The sequence below is a fragment of the Mizuhopecten yessoensis genome, unplaced genomic scaffold, assembly GCF_002113885.1.
Source record: "Mizuhopecten yessoensis strain PY_sf001 unplaced genomic scaffold, ASM211388v2 scaffold10067, whole genome shotgun sequence".
Lineage (NCBI taxonomy): Eukaryota > Metazoa > Mollusca > Bivalvia > Pectinida > Pectinidae > Mizuhopecten > Mizuhopecten yessoensis.
The window spans coordinates 38422-54905 of record NW_018408362.1 but is presented as its reverse complement, the minus strand read 5'-3'; the positions used below and the strand labels follow the sequence as shown (position 1 = coordinate 54905).

At 41.3% G+C, this 16484-nt stretch overlaps 1 protein-coding gene across 1 annotated transcript in view; it reads left to right on the top strand.

Moving 5' to 3' along the window:
- The window catches only part of LOC110459439 (WD repeat-containing protein 3-like), a 64598-nt gene that overhangs the window by 9824 nt on the left and 38290 nt on the right, over positions 1–16484 (top strand). The window contains exons 5-12 of the mRNA XM_021511694.1: positions 1773–1851; positions 2850–2948; positions 7665–7772; positions 9074–9175; positions 9342–9439; positions 11317–11452; positions 14982–15172; positions 15561–15654. Coding sequence (XP_021367369.1) covers positions 1773–1851; positions 2850–2948; positions 7665–7772; positions 9074–9175; positions 9342–9439; positions 11317–11452; positions 14982–15172; positions 15561–15654 — 907 coding nt within the window. The remainder of the gene's footprint in view (positions 1–1772; positions 1852–2849; positions 2949–7664; positions 7773–9073; positions 9176–9341; positions 9440–11316; positions 11453–14981; positions 15173–15560; positions 15655–16484) is intronic.

Here is a 16484-nt window from a genome sequence, read left to right as displayed (position 1 = left end):
AGATATATGATGTCCCTCAGTGTGGAGGTCTATGATAACCCCTATGGTAGAGATCTATGATGTCCCTCAGTGTGGAGGTCTATGATATCCACTATGGTAAAGATCAATGATGTCCCTCAGTGTGGACCTCTATGATATCCCCTATGGTAGAGATATATGATGTCCCTCAGTGTGGAGGTCTATGATAACCCCTATGGTAGAGATCTATGATGTCCCTCAGTGTGGAGGTCTATGATATCCCCTATGGTAGAGATCTATGATATCCCTCAGTGTGGAGGTCTATGATAACCCCTATGGTAGAGATCTATGATGTCCCTCAGTGTGGAGGTCTATGATATCCCCTATGGTAGAGATCTATGATATCCCTCAGTGTGGAGGTCTATGATATCCCCTATGGTAGAGATCTATGATATCCCTCAGTGTGGAGGTCTATGATAACCCCTATGGTAGAGATCTATGATGTCCCTCAGTGTGGAGGTCTATGATAACCCCTATGGTAGAGATCTATGATGTCCCTCAGTGTGGAGGTCTATGATATCCCCTATGGTAGAGATCTATGATATCCCTCAGTGTGGAGGTCTATGATATCCCCTATGGTAGAGATCTATGATATCCCTCAGTGTGGAGGTCTATGATAACCCCTATGGTAGAGATCTATGATGTCCCTCAGTGTGGAGGTCTATGATAACCCCTATGGTAGAGATCTATGATGTCCCTCAGTGTGGAGGTCTATGATATCCCCTATGGTAGAGATCTATGATATCCCTCAGTGTGGAGGTCTATGATATCCCCTATGGTAGAGATCTATGATATCCCTCAGTGTGGAGGTCTATGATAACCCCTATGGTAGAGATCTATGATGTCCCTCAGTGTGGAGGTCTATGATAACCCCTATGGTAGAGATCTATGATGTCCCTCAGTGTGGAGGTCTATGATATCCCCTATGGTAGAGATCTATGATGTCCCTCAGTGTGGAGGTCTATGATATCCCCTATGGTAGAGATATATGATGTCCCTCAGTGTGGAGGTCTATGATATCCCCTATGGTAGAGATCTATGATGTCCCTAAGTGTGGACCTCTATAATATCTCTTATGGTACACATCACAGAACAGGTACACATATCACAGAACAGGTACACATCACTGAACAGATACACATATCACAGAACAGGTACACATATCACAGAACAGGTTCACATATCACAGAACAGGTATACATATCACAGAACAGGCACACATATCACAGAACAGGTACACATATCACAGAACAGGTACACATATCAGGTAAACATATCACACATATCACAGAACAGGTACACATATCACAGAACAGGTACACATATCACAGAACAGGTACACATATCACAGAACAGGTACACATATCACACAACAGGTACACATATCACACAACAGGTACACATATCACACAACAGGTACACATATCACAGAACAGGCACACATATCAGGTAAACATATCACAAGTATCACAGAACAGGTATACATAACAGGGGCAGCAGTGGCTAAGTGGTTAAGAAATCTGACAAACTCTAACCACTAGCCCTCCTTCACTGGGTCGTGGGTTCAAGGCCTACGTGGGGCAGTCGCCTGGTACTGGCCGTAGGTTGGTTGTTTTTCTCCTCCACCAAAACTTGGCACATCCTTAAATGACCATTGCTGTTAATAGGATGTAAAACACTAAACAAACCAAATGTTAATCCTTTAGGTTATAAGATCTGAGATATCTCTCAATGTTGAGCATTTATCTTTACAGTTCAAAGGACACATTTGTGAAGTTCTGGGACCTGGACACCCAGCATTGCTTCCATACATTGGTCGGACACCGTACAGAGGTTTGTTATTGATTATGTCTGCTTACTTACTACATACTTATCTATACCCCATATATTTCAACAATCATTTATGTGTTGTTTATAAAAAAAAAGGCAGTTTGAAGAAGAGGTAAATGATGAAGCATCAATACCAAGGCATCAGTTTGTCTACTGTCATTGTCTCAGATCTACTGCGGTATTTATATAATGACCTGACCTGGGGTCGTGTCCTCGGTAATCAGCTGTGTCAGTGTTGTTGACTGTAGTTAACCTTTACCTGACTCCCTTTTCAGTAATTGCTGTACACATGCTTCACCACTGTGGAAAAATAAACTTCATGTAATCATTTTACTAATCTAGACATGTTTGTTTACAGTAAATTATCAATCCTCTACTAGTGAAACCTAGGCTTTTGGTTGCACAATGGTCATCTGTCCACCCACTATTTCTAACATACAACTCTGTTTTACAGCAGTGGTCAAAGGTCTAATCATTGTAATGATTGTCTGTACCATATCTTTTATAGAATGTTTAAAATTTTCATGTCAAAAATGTTCAGACAATGTGTCATGAACACTGTCCTGTCAAAATGTCAGACAATGTGTCATGAACACTGTCATGTCAAAATGGTCAGACAATGTGTCATGAACACTGTCATGTCAAAATGTCAGACAATGTGTCATGAACACTGTCCTGTCAAAATGTCAGACAATGTGTCATGAACACTGTCATGTCAAAATGGTCAGACAATGTGTCATGAACAACCTCAGGTTAAACTGTCTGACTGTGTGTCATGTACCACTCATGAACTGTCTAGATCAAGGTCTTAGTAATGACTTCTGAAAGGCTAAACGTATTTTGATAAATACATACATACATGTAATACATACCTCAGGTTATGTCTGTATCCTTGTTACTTTGATGGTAGTCTGGTTTGGTAAATACTTTAGTTTAACAGTGTGGTATTTAGGTAAGATATTATTGTAATAATACATTTCTGTGAGATTTGATGTTCACAGGTACATGACTTTGTGATCACCCGTGAAGGCCACAGGATTGTGACGGGATCAGGAGACAGTGAATTACGTGTATGGGACATCAATGACATCACCGAACAGGTAAACCTTTAGCCACAGCTCATCATCACAGACCAGGTACACATATCACAGAACAGGTACACATATCACAGAACAGGTACACATCACATCACAGAACAGGTACACATCACCGAACAGGTAAACCTATACCCACAGCTCATCATCACAGACCAGGTACACATATCACAGAACAGGTACACATCACATCACAGAACAGGTACACATCACCGAACTGGTAAACCTATACCCACAGCTCATCATCACAGAACAGGTACACATCACATCACAGAACAGGTACACATCGCCGAACAGGTAACCCTATAGCCACAGCTCATCATCACAGACCAGGTACGCATATCACAGAACAGGTACACATATCACAGAACAGATACACATCACATCACAGAACAGGTACACATCGCCGAACAGGTAACCCTATAGCCACAGCTCATCATCACAGACCAGATACACATATCACTGAACAGGTACAAATATCACAGACCAGGTACACACATCACAGAACAGGTAAACCTATAGCCACAGCTCATCATCACAGGTACACATCACCGAACAGGTAAACCTATAGCCACAGCTCATCATCACAGGCCAGGTACACATATCACTGAACAGGTAAACCTATAGCCACAGCTCATCATCGCAGACCAGATACACATATCACTGAACAGGTACAAATATCACAGACCAGGTACACATATCACTGAACAGGTAAACCTATAGCCACAGCTCATCATCACAGACAAGATACACACATCACATCACTGAACAGGTAAACCTATAGCCACAGCTCATCATCACAGACCAGATACACATCACATCACTGAACAGGTAAACCTATACCCACAGCTCATCATCACAGACCAGGTACACATATCACAGAACAGGTACACATATCACAGAACAGATCACTGAACAGGTAAACCTAAAGCCACAGCTCATCATCCCAGACACGATACACATATCACTGAACAGGTAAACCTATAGTCACAGCTCATCATCACAGACCAGATCCACATATCACTGAACAGGTAAACCTATAGCCACAGTTCATCATCACAGACCAGATACACATATCACTGAAGAGGGAAACCTATAGCCACAGCTCATCATCACAGACCAGATACACATATCACCGAACACGTACACATATCATAGAACAGGTACACACCCCATCACAGAACAGGTACACATCACTGAACAGGTAAACCTAAAGCCACAGCTCATCATCACAGACACGATACACATATCACTGAACAGGTAAACCTATAGCCACAGCTCATCATCACAGAACAGGTACACAGCTCATCATCACAGAACAGGTACACAGCTCATCATCACAGACAAGATACACATATCACTGAATAGGTAAACCTATAGCCACAGATCATCATCACAGACCAGATAACAGGTAAACCTTTAGCCACAGCTCATCATCACAGACAAGATACACATATCACTGAATAGGTAAACCTATAGCCACAGATCATCATCACAGACCAGATACGCATATCCCTGAACAGGTAAACCTATACAGGTACACATCACTGAACAGGTAACCCTATAGCCACAGCTCATCATTACAGACCAGATACACACGTCACTGAACAGGTAAACCTAGAGCCACAGCTCATCATCACAGACACGATACAGATATCACTGAACAGGTAAAAATAAAGCACAAGCTAATCATCACAGACCAGATACGCATATCACTGAACAGGTAAACCTAAAGCCACAGTTAATCATCACAGACCAGATACACATATCACAGAACAGGTAAACCTATAGCCACAGCTCATCATCACAGACCAGATACACATATCACTGAACAGGTACACATATCACAGAACAGGTACACATATCACAAAACAGGTAAACCTATTGCCACAGCTCATCATCACAGACCAGATACACACATCACCGAACAGGTAAACCTATATCCACAGCTCATCATCACAGACCAGATAGCCACAGCTCATCATCACAGAACAGGTACACACATCACAGAACAGGTACACCTATCGCCACAGCTCATCCTTACAGACCAGGTACACACATCACTGAACAGGTACAGGAGACAGTGAATTACGTGTATGGGACATCAATGACATCACCGAACAGGAAAACCTTTAGCCACAGCTCATCATCACAGAACAGGTACACACATCACAGAACAGGTAAACCTATAGCCACAGATCATCATCACAGACCAGATACACATCACATCACAGAACAGGTAAACCTATAGCCACAGCTCATCATCACAGAACAGGTACACACATCACAGAACAGGTACACCTATAGCCACAGCTCATCCTTACAGACCAGATACACACATCACTGAACAGGTTAACCTATAGCCACAGCTCATCATTACAGACCAGATACACACATCACTGAACAGGTTAACCTATAGCCACAGCTCATCATCACAGACCAGATACACATATCACCGAACAGGTAAACCTATAGCCACAGCTCAACATCACAGACCAGATACACATATCACCGAACAGGTAAACCTATAGCCACAGCTCATCATCACAGGCACACATCACCGAACAGGTAAACCTATAGCCACAGCTCGTCATCACAGACCAGATACACATCACATCACCGAACAGGTCAACCTATAGCCACAGCTCATCATCACAGACCAGATACACATATCACCGAACAGGTACACCTATAGCCACAGCTCATCATCACAGACCAGATACACACATCACTGAACAGGTAAACCTATAGCCACAGCTCATCATCACAGACCAGGTAACATATCACCGAATAGGTAAACCTATAGCCACAGCTCATCATCACAGACCAGATACACACATCACTGAACAGGTACACATATCACTGAACAGGAACACATATCACTGAACAGGTACACATATCACTGAACAGGTACACATATCGCTGAACAGGTACACATATCACTGAACAGGTACACATATCATAGAACAGGTACACATCACTGAACAGGTACACATATCACTGAACAGGTACACATATCGCTGAACAGGTACACATATCACTGAACAGGTACACATATCGCTGAACAGGTACACATATCACTGAACAGGTACACATATCGCTGAACAGGTACACATATCACTGAACAGGTACACATATCGCTGAACAGGTACACATATCACTGAACAGGTACACATATCGCTGAACAGGTACACATATCACTGAACAGGTACACATATCGCTGAACAGGTACACATATCACTGAACAGGTACACATATCGCTGAACAGGTACACATATCACTGAACAGGTACACATATCACCGAACAGGTATACATAACACAGAACAGGTACACATATCACAGAACAGGTACACATCACTGAACAGGAACACATATCACAGAACAGGAACACATATCACAGAACAGGAACACATATCACAGAACAGGAACACATAACACAGAACAGGTACACATCACTGAACAGGTCCACATATCACTGAACAGGTACACATATCACTGAACAGGTACACATATCGCTGAACAGGTACACATATCACTGAACAGGTACACATATCATAGAACAGGTACACATCACTGAACAGGTACACATATCACTGAACAGGTACACATATCGCTGAACAGGTACACATATCACTGAACAGGTACACATATCGCTGAACAGGTACACATATCACTGAACAGGTACACATATCGCTGAACAGGTACACATATCACTGAACAGGTACACATAACACAGAACAGGTACACATCACTGAACAGGTACACATATCACTGAACAGGTACACATATCGCTGAACAGGTACACATATCACTGAACAGGTACACACATCACTGAACAGGTACACATATCACTGAACATGTACACATATCACTGAACAGGTACACATATCACTGAACAGGTATACATAACACAGAACAGGTACACATATCACAGAACAGATACACATCACATCACAGAACAGGTAAACCTATAGCCACAGCTCATCATCACAGACCAGATACACATCACATCACAGAACAGGTACACATATCATTGAACAGGAACACACATCACTGAACAGGTACACATCACTGAACAGGTTCACATATCACACAACAGGTACACATAACACAGAACAGGTACACATCACTGAACAGGCACACATATCACTGAACAGGTATACATAACACAGAACAGGTACACATATCACAGAACAGGTACACATCACATCACAGAACAGGTACACATATCATTGAACAGGTACACACATCACTGAACAGGTACACATCACTGAACAGGTTCACATATCACACAACAGGTACACATAACACAGAACAGGTACACATCAAATCACAGAACATGTACACATCTCACAGAGCAGGTACACATCAAATCACAGAACATGTACACATATCACAGAACAGGTACACATCAAATTACAGAACATGTACACATATCACAGAGCAGGTACACATCAAATCACAGAACAGGTACACATAACACACAACAGATACACACATCACAGAACAGGTACACATATCACAGAACAGGCACACATATCACCACAGCTTGTCATCACTGTAATAGAGAAACTAAGGAAATTAATAAGAAATTGCTCAGAGTATTTACAGAGAATAGAGATTTAGTAAACATTGAAATGTAATTAAAGCCAGATTGATTGATCAACTTTTCATTCTTTATTGAAAATTCCATATTATTTGAATGTTATGTAAATATTCAGGCAGGACAAGAGAGCGCTGCTGAACCAGAGACAAAACGCAGAAGACTTCAGACACCGGAGGGTACTACCTCTGATGGTGACGATGAAGCAGAAGACAGTGAGGATCTGGTGGGTATTAAAAATCAGATAGACAAGGTCAGGTGTGTTTAGAATAGGTCAATAATACCAGGTATGTGTTAAATAGGTCAATAATACCAGGTGTGTTTAGAATAGGTCAATAATACCAGGTGTGTGTTAAGTAGGTCAATAATACCAGGTGTGTTTAGAATAGGTCAATAATACCAGGTTTGTGTTAAATAGGTCAATAATACCAGGTGTATTTAGAATAGGTCAATAATACCAGGTGAGTCTACACACCTGGCTAACAACCATTTCGTCCTTATTTAATATTTCAGTTAAAAAACAATCCAACATGTTTCTTAAAATTTCAGAATTGATATACCTTTTGATATAGGATTAATTTACTTACAAATAGGGTTGTCAAATTGGTAAAATTTTAGTATTCACTACTCCAGAGGTCTTCTGACTGAGTAACAGGCTATAAAAGGGTGGCACTGTGGATAGTGAACTCACCCTTCATCAAGATTGTCGGGGTTTGATTGAATGATTTATAGAAGTTGGAGAAACTTGTTTCATTATTGTTACAACAAAGTTTATATGTAAGACATATATAACCAGCTAATCCGTCAACTTGATAACCAAGTAATAAAAGGCAACAAGTACAGTTTATTTTTACCAAAAGTTATATTTAAAACCAATTTCCACTCGTATGAACTAATAAGTTTACCCATGTAGATACAATATCGACACATACAACAGAACTACATAATTTCAAAAATTTACAACTACAGTCAAAATAAAGGAGCACCCAAAACAAGTTTTTGGTACTCGAAATTACACACGATAACATTTTGGTTGAGAAACATGATTTGGCCAACAAACTCCAAGATGTTTGCACCTTGAAAGGTTTTGCATATAATTTATGATTCAAGTGCCTGTTCCTAAGATGACATAACACATTGTATGTCCCACCCATAAAGATTCCAACTGACAAAGATGGTATGTATGGCATTGCCTTGTGGACCCATTTTAATATCTGTCACAGGTTTAAACAGTGCTGGCTGCATCTGTTACTATTCAGTACAAAACAATATTAATACCTCAGGCCCTGCAATTTTCTTCAATATCAATAAGTGTTCACCTGCTTATTTATAGATAAAAGGTATTATTAGGTTTATTGATTAGGTAACAGGTTTGTGATTTTCCAACCGAGCAACTTGCTAACCATTGATAACCTACTGAAGAAAAATAACATTATCATCAGTTTCTTCAACTTAGTAAAATGAGGATGGGAGGGGTTGTCTCCCTTGTCTTGCATTCATTTGTAGTGTATTCTGTTTATCTTCTAGACAATCCTGCGCTGTTCTAAAGCTGGCTCCATAATGAGGCAAGGACGTGATCGAGTAGTCTCCATGACGACAGATTGGTCAGATAAAATCCTCCTCTGTCATGTGAGTGAGAATGTTATCATTAACATCTGGCTGGTCAGTTACAGCCGACCAGATGTATTCAGAACTACTTCATTATTTGGTTTCATGAAATTAATTAGACATTATTTTGCAGACTGGTATTATTGGTTTTCGAATATATATCAGCACTTATTATTTGTTCTACCAGGGTAATGATTCCTCCATTGAGGTGTTCAAACTTCCATCTGAGCAGGAACTGAGTAAACGGCAGAGTAAACGGCAGAAGAAACTCAACAAAAAGTCAAAGTGAGTGAAGGGTGAGAGTGATGTATGGGGGAGGTATTTCCAGGTTCCCACTGACTTTTAAGTTACCCCCTAGGGTATGGTTTCTCAGTCACCCCCTATGATAAGATTTATCTGTCACCCCCTAGGGTCTGATTTCTCTGTCAACTCCTATGGTATGATGTCTCTGGCACCCCTAGGATATGATATCTCTGTCACACCCTAGGGTATGATTTCTCGGTCACCTTCTAGGAAATGATTTCTCTGTCAACCCCTAGGGTCTGATTTCTCTGTCATCTCCTAAGATATAATTTCTGTAGGGATGACAGAGAACTCATCTCTACGATATGAGTTCTCTGTCATCCCTACAGGAGGCACGGTAGTCTAGTGGTATGATGCCGGGCTCGTGACCGAAGGGTTGCAGGTTCGAGTCACGGCATGGCACTGTGTTATATCTGTGAGCAAGATACTTTACTGACATTTAAACGATGTTATATACATATATTTCTTCACTTGTCTTTTGAATTTTCTCTTACTGATAGTATTAATAGAAAGTTCAGAGCATCTTTAATGCTTGATAAAAATCAGAATCATTTTTTAAAAGGTGAAAATCAAAGGGAACCAATCTTTAATATACAATGTATTTATTTTTAATTACAAGTATCAGTGATATATCAACTTTCTTTTACAAATATCGGTGATATATCAACTTTCTTTTACAAATATCAGTTTCATTGATACATATTTACTTCCATATCATTATCTTTTTATACAACATTTTCATTTACAAAAATCGGCATCTCTGAATACATACATCAGCTTACATCCTTATATCTATAAAGATAAAGGAGCTGAACGCCCTGGATGGTGGGTGGTGGGGGAAAAGGTTCATATTGACTCATCTGCTATAAATGACATCTCCTAAAGGACTCAGCAGATTTTAACCCAATTGTATTGGTAGCATGCTTAGCCCATGGGAAAGGTGAAGTGGATGAAACTCCAGGAGGCTTAGGGGCCAGATAGAAGGGGTTAAATGGGCTGCTTCAGGGGCCTAGGGGCCAGATAGAAGCGGTTAAATTGGCTGATTTTCTTTGAATGACACCTTCAAAACTACTGAGCTGAATTCAACCAAATCATAGTGGTTGCATGCAAAGCCCATAGAAATTGAAAAATTATACAAATCAAGGAGCTGACTATTGGGGGTTGGGTAAAAGGTTAGAAATTGACTATTCTGCTTTTAAAAACATCTCCCAAACTGCTGGGCAGATATCAATTTATTTTGGGCAGATTTCAATCTAATTGCAATAATAGCATGCTTTGCCCATGGTGATTAAAAAGGCATACCAATAAAACGGCTGACATTCCTGGGTCTGAGGGACCTAGTAAAAAGGGTTGAATCGGAAGCTTTGCTTTAAACAACAATTATTTTGGTAGCATCCTTAGCCCATGGGGATCAAAAGTTATACAAATAAAATGTTAAAATTTCTGGGAGCTTTCCTCCCAAACTACTTGGCAGATTTGAACTTAATTTCAAAAATGGTCAGGTGAGCAATTAATAGTCACTGGGCCTCTTGTGTTCATTATCAGCTCACCTGACCCATGGTGCGGAGCAGCATCCCTCATCTGCCCATTAACTTTTCATTAATTTGGTAGGGAGCATCCTTGGTAAAAGTGGTTGAATGGTGTGTAAATAACGGGCCCCCCACTTGGGGGCAGCGATGCTAACCCCAAATGGAAAAAGGGGGTTAATTTTTAAACAACTATTTCTTATATGTGTTTGAAGGGTTTTGACCTTAGTTTACACATTGACCGAGGGACTTCAGTGATTTGTAGATATAGGGCCCAAAAGCAGAAATAGGGTTTAATCTTTAAAAGATTTCAAATATACCTTTGTCTGACAGGCCTGATGGGGAGGAAGGAGAGGCTAAGACAGCAGAACTCACACTTGAGGATGAAATTCAGAAGGTTACATGTATCAAGATGACCTCTAAGATAGCTTCAGTTGATGTGGTGCTGGAGGAAGGTTCACAGGCCAAAGTAAGTACAGGTATTGTGATCCACAAGGTCACATTTCAAGATAAAGAACTCAGGATTTGTTCCTCAATGACAGTTAATGTAAGTACAGGTAGTACCGTCCACAAGGTCACGGGCCAAAGTAAGGGTGATGTTGTCCACAATATCACAGGCCAAGTTGAGTACTGGTGATGTGGTCCTCAAGGTCACAGGCTAAGTTGAGTACTGGTGATGTGGTCCTCAAGGTCACAGGCCAAGTTGAGTACTGGTGATGTGGTCCTCAAGGTCACAGGCCAAGTTGAGTACTGGTGATGTGGTCCTCAAGGTCACAGGCCAAGTTGAGTACTGGTGATGTGGTCCTCAAGGTCACAGGCCAAGTTGAGTACTGGTGATGTGGTCCTCAAGGTCACAGGCCAAGTTGAGTACTGGTGATGTGGTCCTCAAGGTCACAGGCCAAGTTGAGTACTGGTGATGTGGTCCTCAATGTCACAGGCCAAGTTGAGTGGTGGTGATGTGGTCCTCAAGGTCACAGGCCAAGTTGAGTACTAGTACTGGTGATATGGTTCTCGAGGTAAAGGGCAAGGTGAGTACTGGTGATGTGTTCCACAAGGTCACAGGTCAAGATAAAAACTGCTGATTTGGGCCTCAATATCACAGTTCAAGGTTAGTTTCACATGGTCACAGGCCATAGTATGTACTGGTGAAGCTGTCCTCAATGTCAAAGGTCAAGGTAATAACTGATGAAGCTTTCCTCAATGTCACAGGTCAAGGTAATAACTGGTGATGTGGTCCTCAATGTCACAGGTCAAGATAATAACTGGTGATGTGGTCCTCAAGGTCACAGGCTAAGTTGAGTACTGGTGATGTGGTCCTCAAGGTCACAGGCTAAGTTGAGTACTGGTGATGTGGTCCTCAAGGTCACAGGCCAAGTTGAGTACTAGTACTGGTGATATGGTTCTCGAGGTAAAGGGCAAGGTGAGTACTGGTGATGTGTTCCACAAGGTCACAGGTCAAGATAAAAACTGCTGATTTGGGCCTCAATATCACAGTTCAAGGTTAGTTTCACATGGTCACAGGCCATAGTATGTACTGATGAAGCTGTCCTCAATGTCAAAGGTCAAGGTAATAACTGCTGCAGCTTTCCTCAATGTCACAGGTCAAGGTCATAACTGGTGATGTGGTCCTCAATGTCACAGGCCAAGGTAATAACTGGTGATGTGGTCCTGAATTTCACAGGTCAAAGTAATAACTGGTGATGTGGTCCTCAAGGTCACAGGCTAAGTTGAGTACTGGTGATGTGGTCCTCAAGGTCACAGGCTAAGTTGAGTACTGGTGATGTGGTCCTCAAGGTCACAGGCCAAGTTGAGTACTAGTACTGGTGATATGGTTCTCGAGGTAAAGGGCAAGGTGAGTACTGGTGATGTGTTCCACAAGGTCACAGGTCAAGATAAAAACTGCTGATTTGGGCCTCAATATCACAGTTCAAGGTTAGTTTCACATGGTCACAGGCCATAGTATGTACTGGTGAAGCTGTCCTCAATGTCAAAGGTCAAGGTAATAACTGATGAAGCTTTCCTCAATGTTACTGGTCAAGGTAATAACTGGTGATGTGGTTCTCAATGTCACAGTTCAAGGTAATACCTGGTGAAATGGTCCTCAATGTCACAGGTCAAGGGAATAACTGGTGATGTGGTTCTCAATGTCACAGGTCAAGGTAATACCTGGTGATGTGGTCTTCAATGTCACAGGTCAAGGTAATAATTGGTGATGTGGTCCTCAATGTCACAGGTCAAGGTAATACCTGGTGAAATGGTCCTCAATGTCACAGGTCAAGGTAATAACTGGTGATGTGGTCCTCAATGTCACAGGTCAAGGTAATAACTGGTGATGTGGTTCTCAATGTCACAGGTCAAGGTAATAACTGGGGATGTGGTCCTCAATGTCACAGGTCAAGGTAATAGCTGGTGATGTTGTCAACTTCACAGGTCAAGGTAATAACTGGTGATGTGGTTCTCAATGTCACAGTTCAAGGTAATACCTGGTGATGTGGTCCCTAATGTCACAGTTCAAGGTAATACCTGGTGATGTGGTCCTCAATGTCACAGTTCAAGGTAATACCTGGGGATGTGGTCCTCAATGTCACACGTCAAGGTAATAACTGGTGATGTTGTCCTCAATGTCACAGTTCAAGGTCATACCTGGTGATGTGGTCCCTAATGTCACAGTTCAAGGTAATAACTGGTGATGTAGTTCTCAATGTCACAGTTCAAGGTAATACCTGGGGATGTGGTCCTCAATGTCACAGGTAAAGGTAATAACTGGTGATGTGGGCCTCAATGTCACAGGTCAAGTTAATAACTGGTGATGTGGTTCTCAATGTCACAGGGCAAGGTAATAACTGGTGATGTGGACCTCAATGTCACAGGTCAAGGGAATAACTGGTGATGTGGTTCTCCATGTCACAGGTCAAGGTAATACCTGCTGATGTGGTCCTCAATGTCACAGGTAAAGGTAATAACTGGTGATGTGGGCCTCAATGTCACAGGTCAAGTTAATAACTGGGGATGTGGTTCTCAATGTCACAGGGCAAGGTAATAACTGGTGATGTTGTCCTCAATGTCACAGGTCAACTTAATAACTGGTGATGTGGTTCTCCATGTCACAGGTCAAGGTAATACCTGGTGGTGTGGTCCTCAATGTCACAGTTCAAGGTCATACCTGGTGATGTGGTCCCTAATGTCACAGTTCAAGATAATACCTGGTGATGTGGTCCTCAATGGCACAGTTCAAGGTAATAACTAGTGATGTGGTCCTCAATGTCAGAGGTCAAGGTCATACCTGGTGGTGTGGTTCTCAATGTCACAGTTCAAGGGAATAACTGGTGATGTGGTTCTCAATGTCATAGGTCAAGGTAATAACTGGTGATGTAGTTCTCAATGTCACAGTTCAAGGTCATACCTGGTGATGTGGTCCTGAAGGTCACAGTTCAAGGGAATAACTGGTGATGTGGTTCTCCATGTCACAGGTCAAGGTAATAATTGTTGATGTTGTCAACTTCGCAGGTCAAGTTGAACACCATTAATTAATAACTGGTGATGTGGTTCTCAACGTCACAGTTCAAGGTAATACCTGGTGATCTGGTCCTCAATGTCACAGGTCAAGTTAATAACTGGGGATGTGGTTCTCAATGTCACAGGGCAAGGTAATAACTGGTGATGTGGGCCTCAATGTCACAGGTCAAGTTAATAACTGGGGATGTGGTTCTCAATGTCACAGGGCAAGGTAATAACTGGTGATGTTGTCCTCAATGTCACAGTTCAACGTAATAACTGGTGATGTGGTTCTCAATGTCACAGGTCAAGGTAATAATTGTTGATGTTGTCAACTTCACAGGTCAAGTTGAACACCATTAATTGGTTAAGATATTATATTTCTATTGATAAAAATTGTATAGAAATTGTATATTTTAAATATACATTTGATACAGTGTAATTTAATTCAAACAAGATAAGATGTTGTGTAGATATAAGATCTAGAGGATGTCCTGTTACAGGTGGTGGCCGTACTTAACAACAACTCACTCCAGACATGCTCCTGTAACACTGAGGTGAAGAAGGGTGCAGCAGACAACGTGAAGACTTTGGCTGTTCTAGGTCACCGAACAGATGTGAGGACGGTCAGTTTCAGCTCAGATAACACAGCTGTACTCTCTGCCAGTGGGGAGGCAGCCAAGATATGGAACAGGTACACTGTGATTACCAAGTTGTCATGTTATACTGAAATGACAATATTTTGCATGGGAGCAGAGGCATCATGTCTTACAGACTTTTTCTATGTTTTTTTTGGAGAGGATCCTGGTCTGAAATCAACGAATCCTTATTCTAATTCAACAGATAAAATTTTGGTCTATCTTTTGTCTGAAAAACCTGAAGTAATGCAATTTGTTGTTGAAAATTACATTGAAAGTGACATAAATTGGTAAAATAGAGCACGAATATTGTAGAAAGTAAGGGTACTTTCATTGGAAATGGGTTTCTGTTACTGGATAGATGTCTTTACATTTCCCTGGAAAGTTCTTGATTCATGGATATGATTGTGTTTTGATAACTGTACTTTGTGCTTGTAATTGCAGGTCGACGTTGCAGTGTATACGGACGATGCCCTGTAGTTATGCCCTGTGTTCCACCTTTGCCCCTGGCGACCGACACATCATTGTGGGCACCAAGGTAACGAGGCCTGTTGACTATACCACTTTACATATGATAATTTGACATGTGTGTTAAATTATAGTTTATATACAACTTTTATTGCTCCCTTAAGCTTGCTTATATATATTATAGGTTGTTTTCCTACAGTGGAGCAGTTAGATATATATGTGTGAATTAACTTCAGTTCATTTCCTTGTTTTAATACGTGTGGCAATTCTTGTATCTAGGTTTTTCATGTTTATGTTTTTATGCAAATTAGGGGAGTGTTAACCAATCAGCATTAACCCCTAGAGGGTATGTTGTATTGTCAGTGCCCCTCATTATTGATTTCTGGCGGGTGTTGGTGTGTTTGCTTTTCGCGTATTATTTACCTTTTGAACTTTACTACTCTACGTTATTTACGAAGGATTAATCATAAACTTCTGTAACGTTACATCACGGGGATATTCCCCCTTTGTGTGAGAAAGACACCGGATTACTTGGATTCTTCTACGAACAAGGATTCGTACAACTTTAGCACAGAATCATGAGTACGGAACTTCGGTGTTTGCGCTTACGTTTGTATTTCACCTAGCTTCCAGGCTTTCATATTTCGCCTCTGCATTACTTCGTTAGTGACTCATACGTTCACGGATTATTCATTCGTATGTGGGTGTGCGTAAAGAACTAGGTGAATTAGGCCGTGACTTTACTCAGCATTAGCTTGATCTATTTATAGATCTCTTTGTTTACATACGTGCGAACACGAGTGCTTCGTGTACATTGGGGCCTAAACGTACTGTGAATAGGGCAGTTCCATACGACACTGAACTTTTAGAAAATGGACGCTTTCACGGCTACGGGGCGAA